We start from the raw sequence: 6,696 nt of genomic DNA, 5'->3' as shown, positions 1-6,696 counted from the left end.
AACATTTGGAATTTGAGGGCGCAATATATTAATGTTGGGGAGAAAATAGATAATGATTCTTGTGAATACAAAGCAAAAACTTATTGAAGAGGGGAGACTAGAGAGCTCACAATGCAAAATGACGGATCTTGACTTTATTCTTACTCGTCATGCACGGACTGTATTTTTTTTTTTTTTTTGAAATTAGTTAATTAATTAATTCATTAACTAATTCAGAAAACGATTCTTCACTAGGGATGGGGCGGGGTGGGTGCAGAGGAACGAAGGGTATCCCGCACCCGCATAATTGAACTATAATGCGTACCCACATCTGCCCCACGACCCATGCCGCTGCAACTTTCAACCCGCATTCGCCCCATCAAATTACCTTTTTCCTCAGCAAAGAATTTTTAAAAATATAGTTCTTGAATATAAAACGTAATCTCGTACAATTTATACAAATGCATCTTCACAAAGGGGTCTGATATAGTACATAAGTTTTTCAAACAATGAAATAACAATAAAAAAAAGCATTCTCCAAGTTAATGTTTCAAACAATCCTTGACTTGGTTAGTATACTTATTATATACTCCGTATAATGGTGTATGAATAAGTTGGGCGAAAATTGGTAAGGCAGGTGTAAGCGGGAAGGGTACATGTGGGGAGGGTCTCATATATGATACCCGCACCTGTCCCATGACCCACGACAACAAATGACACTTTTGAATTAACCCCACTATCCATCAAATCATTATTCACACTTCGCTGCAACTAGAACAGGTCCGGGTCAAGACACACCAAAATCCGCCCTAGTAACATCTCTATTCATCACATTAAGCACACTATCTAGTCCAGTTGTTTTTAATCATAAAGCCAATTAAAAATGGGGCATAGCATCTTAAATATGCAATACAAAAGAGACTAATATCTGCAGTATTAATATCACATCGCCTCTACTCTCTTTATTTCCCCCCACATGTTTGGGATCATTCATCATCCTGGTGACCTGGTCCATTTGCGTTTCTCTGCTTCTTCCTTCACAGTCTTTCTAAGACACTAAACAACAAAATTCTCATCTAAGTATCTTTTTATGCCATCAATCTTTTCCCTCTTAAACTACAACCTAAATCGTCTTAAAACATGAAGTAGTACTCCTTCTATATCTCACTAATAGTAACATTGATTGTTTCACACTTGTCGAGACACGTTTTACAACGTGAATATCTTTAGTTACATATTATTAAAAATTATAAAAATATGATATTCGTATAATAGCATTCATGACGATAAATCAAACAAGATCTCACATAATTATATTTTATTTTATAGATTAAGAATAATATCGAAGATTCCCTACGATCATGAATAATGACAATTCTTCTAAAAGACCGTCTTACACCATCATGTTAAATTACAAAAACGAAAAAAAATATATAGCAGTAGTTATTCAAGTAATTTCCAAATTTTGTAAGCGGATCGCCCGTCAGTATAACATCAGATTTTGCATTAGCTTAACAAAAAAGAGTGTTATAAACTCCTTACTTAATAACTGACGATCTTTTAGCTTAGAAATTAAAAGAGAGGTGGTATCTTATGAGCGGTACAAGTGTACAACACATTTTCGAGCCCTTTTCTCCTTTATTATTTTCTGTTTTCAGGTTTCTCTTGCACTCAAAAATAATAATCGTTTGGACAAAACAAGTTAGAGATCATCCAGGCTACAAGAAACTACAGGAAACTAGAAGAAAAAAAAAAAGAGAGAGATTCTTAAACTCATTATTTATTATAACCTTGAAAAATAGAGTCTATAAAAAGAGAGCCCTTGTTTCTACCAAGAATACCATATACTATATCATTTCCTATATAATATATATATACATAAATAATGTCATTATCTTGCACAAAAACATTCTTTAGACGTTTTTATACAGATGAGTTGAGATTTGAAGGAAACAGTTATGGAAGTGTTTTCTCTACTGACATCTTACCTTCTCTTGGAGCTCGAATCAACCAGACAACCAACCTCAGGAAATATATTGTCTCCCCTTTCGACTCTCGTTACAGGTCATTATTTAGTTATTAACACAAATGTGCATTTTACGCATATATAGTATATATGTACGTATGTATAAGGTTAATCTTAATATATTTGCCTTAATTAATGATGTTTTTTTGGTGTTTGTATATCAGGGCATGGGAGATGTTGTTGGTGATGTTGGTAGTATACTCAGCATGGATATGCCCATTTGAGTTTGCGTTTTTGTCGTATAAACTAGATGTCCTCTTCATCGTCGATCTTGTAGTCAATGGCTTTTTCGCGGTTGATATTGTTCTAACCTTCTTTGTTGCATATGTTGATAATCGAACTTACCTCCTTATTGATGATCACAAGAAAATCGCACTCAGGTTAGTAAGTACAACGCTTCTCTTTTGATATTATCCGTCATAATAACAATTAAGGACAGTGAGTCCAAACCTGGTTAAAATGAACAGTAAAACATAGAAATTAAATTAAGATGTATGCTCTTCTCTTGTTCATTCCCGAATTTTACTATGACGGCAGAATATATCTGAAATTAAGACGAATAAAGTGTAATTGTTTTACGATAAAATGTCAACATTTCTTGATAAAAAGTACAATCAGTTTATTCTTAGAAAGTGTCAATTTTAGTTATAACTTATTATCTTTAAATGGTCACTTTTTATTATAAATTGGTTATTATAAATTAAGGAAGACTAATTATTTTACTATATTAGTTGACACATGGAAGTAAATCTACCAAATTGGCCTGGTTGGAGTATACCTGGAGGTTGTAAGGGTTGTCATCTCGTAAATAACTCTCAGTTGTTGACCTTAATTTAATACCATGATCTAACATTGTAGCTACTAAAAAATTGACGTCCTAGCATGTGGGTTCAAACTTGAAAGAGCACCCACCATACATACATACATACATAAATTAATGATTCAAAATGACAGGAATGGGGTGATATGATGAATTACAGGTACCTGTCAACCTGGTTTATCTTTGATGTGTGTTCAACAGCACCCCTTCAGTCTTTCAGCCTTGTGTTTACAAAGCACAACGGTGGTCTTGGTTTTAAAGCTCTTAACATGCTCAGGTTATGGCGACTACGCCGTGTCAGCGCCCTCTTTGCCAGGTTATTATTTATTACTATTTTACACCAAATTCCTATATATCCACTCCATCTTAATTAGGACTTACTTATTACCGTGCATATATATATATATATAGTTAATAAAAGATAACTTGTTTTTATCAGGCTTGAGAAAGATATTCGATTTGACTACTTTTGGACCAGGTGCACCAAACTTATCTCAGTAAGCCATCATCATCATCATCATCATCATCATAAACTTTACTTTATTCCAACATATATATATATATATATATATATACTCCGTATGTATTTCATTAAGAAAGAAACGAGTTGAGTTTGGTTTGGGATGCAGGTGACTCTGTTTGCAGTTCACTGTGCGGGATGCTTCTACTATCTAATAGCAGACAAGTACCCAAATCCAAGGAAAACTTGGATTGGTGCAGAATATCCAAATTTCAAACAGCAGAGTGTATGGAAGAGATATATTGCATCAATGTACTGGTCAATTGTGACTCTAACAACAACTGGCTACGGTGACTTGCATGCACAAAACACCTTAGAGATGCTCTTTGACATTGTCTACATGTTATTCAACTTAGGCCTCACTTCTTACCTCATTGGCAACATGACTAACCTTGTTGTTCACTGGACTAGCCGCACCAGAACCTTTGTAAGTATGAGTTTCTAGTAGTAGATAGCGCAGTATATTTTAAACAACGGAACTCTAGAGCTTATGTTGCATGCGCTTGTTTTTGCAGAGGGATACTGTGAGGGCTTGTACTGAATTTGCTGCAAGAAATCAGCTCCCACCAAGAATACAGGATCAAATACTTTCACATATATGTCTCAAATTCAAAACCGAAGGGATGAAACAACAAGAGACACTGAATGAACTTCCAAGAGCTATCAGATCTAATATTGCACAATATCTTTTCCTTCCTACTGTCCAGAAAGTCCTACTCTTTAATGGTGTTTCTCACAACTTTCTGTTTCAAATGGTAACCGACTTTCTAGCTTTTTAAGTTTCCAAACAAATCTCTGCTTGTTTACATCAAGTTTTCTTCTACACAGGTTTCTGAAATGGAGGCAGAATATTTTCCCCCAAGAGAAGATGTAGTTCTGCAAAACGAGGCTCCAACGGATATTTACATCCTTGTCTCCGGAGCAGCGGTAAATGTTTTTGGACATAATCTCTACTGCAATTTCACTAGCCTGCAAATGCAAAATTACTGATTAAACTGGTTTGTGCCTGAAGGACATGGTAGCACATGCAGGACATGAACAGGTATGAAAGCATCCGAATTGTGCATAACGTTCGATCATAGAGCGAAAACCAGTAGTATATGCAACCTGGATTAATTGAACCTACCAAAATAAATGCAGGTTGTTCAGAAGGTGCTAACAGGAGATACCTTTGGGGAGGTAGGGGTACTCTGTGACAGGCCACAGCCCCTCACTGTTAGAACAACTGAACTGTCTCAAATCTTAAGGATAAAGAGAACTTCACTTCTCAACCTTATTCAAGCAAACAAGGAAGATGGCCAAATCATAATGAGCAACCTATTCCTGGTATTGTCTTTGTTAATAATTTTTTTTTGCCGTCCATGTATAGCTTTTTGGCAGTGAACAACTAAACTCCAGTCTGATCTTAATGCAGAAACTCAAAGTCCTGGAGAACCAAGGGTTTACTGTACCCCAAAATTCCGAGGAGTATCATTCCAGTGACATCGAATATAAACCCATGGTTATTCAAGATGAGGATTTAGGTGAGGTTAATATTCTGGTAGATGATCTTCATCCATCATTGAAACAAGGAAACACCAACATTGATGAACATAAAAGATGTTATAAAGATAGAGATCTTCAAGATAGTATCAACAAGGTTCGCATATCCCCGATGAAAAATGGGAGTGAAAAGATGGATAAGCACTGCCAATGCAACTACAGTGAAGCAGTAGCTAACACGAGTCATACAGTAAGCGAATTTGACAATCAGCCTGAAAGACCAGTCTCACCTACAAGAAATAAGAGTCGAGTCATTATTCACGATCACTTGCCTGGTGAACATGCCGAGAAGCAGTTTGGCAAACTCATTGTTCTCCCTCACTCCATTCAGGAACTGCTCAGCATAGCAGGTAAGCTCTTTTTTAATGATTAATAAATTAAAAAAGTAAAATTTATAACATTGAAACACATTATGATAGTTAAAGTTAAATCAGAATATCAGATCGCTATAAAGCAACAGCACTAAAACAGTGCCTTAGAAGGGTTCTGCTAGGGCTGCGGAATGAATACACAGTCTTACCCTCGTGCTGAACACAAAAAGGCTAGGCAATAAAAATAAGATTGCTAATTCATGAAAAGTAAGACTGGCTATAAGAAATTGAAGTGTAAATTGCTTTTCTGCTAATTAGGTTTTTTTTTTTTGACATCCAAATACCTAATGCAATACAGGAAATAAGTTCGAGGGATGCTTCTTCACAAAAGTTATCAATTCTGACAATGCAGAGGTAGATGATATCGAGGTCATTAGAGATGGAGATCATTTGTATCTTATGTAAAATATCATGACGACAGTCTCAGAGCTCCTGAATTTATTGATAGTAGATTATACAAAAATTCGACGTTACTCCTTACACCTATAGTCTTTATATTATTTCATTTGGTGGATAGTCATTAGGTGTAAGGAGGACGATATCATGAATTTTAGATACTTGGTTAGATTGCGCGGAATTAAAATAACTATCTCTTATGTTTTGGTCGATATGCAAATGTGTATAATCATATGTCGTGCCAACTCTCAAGAAGATTCTAGTTTATGACAATTCTTTGTACAAGATCATATCTGCAGATAGACCTGTATTTGGGCTGGGCTAGGGCCAGGCCGGCTGGTCGGGGGCGGGCTGGGCTATTCTGGTTAGACCCGGGCTAGGGGATGTTGTAGCTTTTGTATTATAAAGATTACAAGTATGTAAATAATACAAACAAAGGCTTTAAAACAGAAATGAAAACAATATAAGACGGTATATTACACCCAATCGAATCGTGTTGAACACACTTTCCTTAGAGTATTTCGACCCTATAGCCTTTGGGTATCACGAAATCTCTGTAGGATAAGACGATTCCTTTGTCTAAGGCAAGAACAAAGAATAATGAACAATAAGAGGATTTGGTTTTTACTTTGTTAAATGTCAAAAACTGAAATACGCAGAAATGTTCAGCAATATTATTTCTCTCACATTCAATATATATGTGTGCCTATTAGTGAATAATTTTCACACACATCCTGACAAAAAGAGGATAAGAAATGTCGGTTAATTTGTTACCAACCAATGACAACCAATGTCAACCGCCAAATTTGATGCTTTCACGCGCGAAAACAGAGAGAACAATATAACCCATGGCGGGGCCATGTAACCCCGATCGGGGACGTGATTACATCCGTAATTCTCACATTTTTGCTTCTCAAATTCGGCTAAGTCTATAATTTATATGACTCCCGAGTATATAACCTCAATAGGAGACATAATATACTACGACAACACTTTAAAATAGTGTCCCTTATCCACTTTAATTACGAACTCGATAATTCCA

General features: G+C 35.8%; 1 protein-coding gene across 2 annotated transcripts; it reads left to right on the top strand.

The window, feature by feature from the left end:
- The first annotated feature begins 1,448 nt into the window (after nt 1-1,448).
- Nucleotides 1,449-5,899, top strand: LOC141600372 (potassium channel KAT3-like). 2 transcript variants are annotated; one of them, XM_074420598.1, is made up of 11 exons: nt 1,449-2,043; nt 2,170-2,385; nt 2,986-3,141; nt 3,265-3,322; nt 3,455-3,772; nt 3,861-4,100; nt 4,174-4,272; nt 4,358-4,387; nt 4,486-4,671; nt 4,760-5,237; nt 5,557-5,899. In XM_074420598.1, exons 1-11 carry the CDS (start codon nt 1,865-1,867, stop codon nt 5,661-5,663), a joined length of 2,067 nt encoding a protein of 688 aa, XP_074276699.1. In that variant the 5' UTR covers nt 1,449-1,864; the 3' UTR covers nt 5,664-5,899. The 2 variants fall into 2 exon arrangements, with proteins under 2 accessions (XP_074276699.1, XP_074276700.1); XM_074420599.1 differs by having other exon boundaries at nt 1,684-2,043; nt 2,960-3,141.
- The last annotated feature ends 797 nt before the right edge of the window (nt 5,900-6,696 follow it).

The sequence above is a fragment of the Silene latifolia genome, chromosome 9 (assembly GCF_048544455.1).
Source record: "Silene latifolia isolate original U9 population chromosome 9, ASM4854445v1, whole genome shotgun sequence".
Classification (NCBI taxonomy): domain Eukaryota; kingdom Viridiplantae; phylum Streptophyta; class Magnoliopsida; order Caryophyllales; family Caryophyllaceae; genus Silene; species Silene latifolia.
The sequence above is the reverse complement of the archived record's forward strand: the minus strand, read 5'-3'. Positions and strand labels throughout refer to the sequence as shown.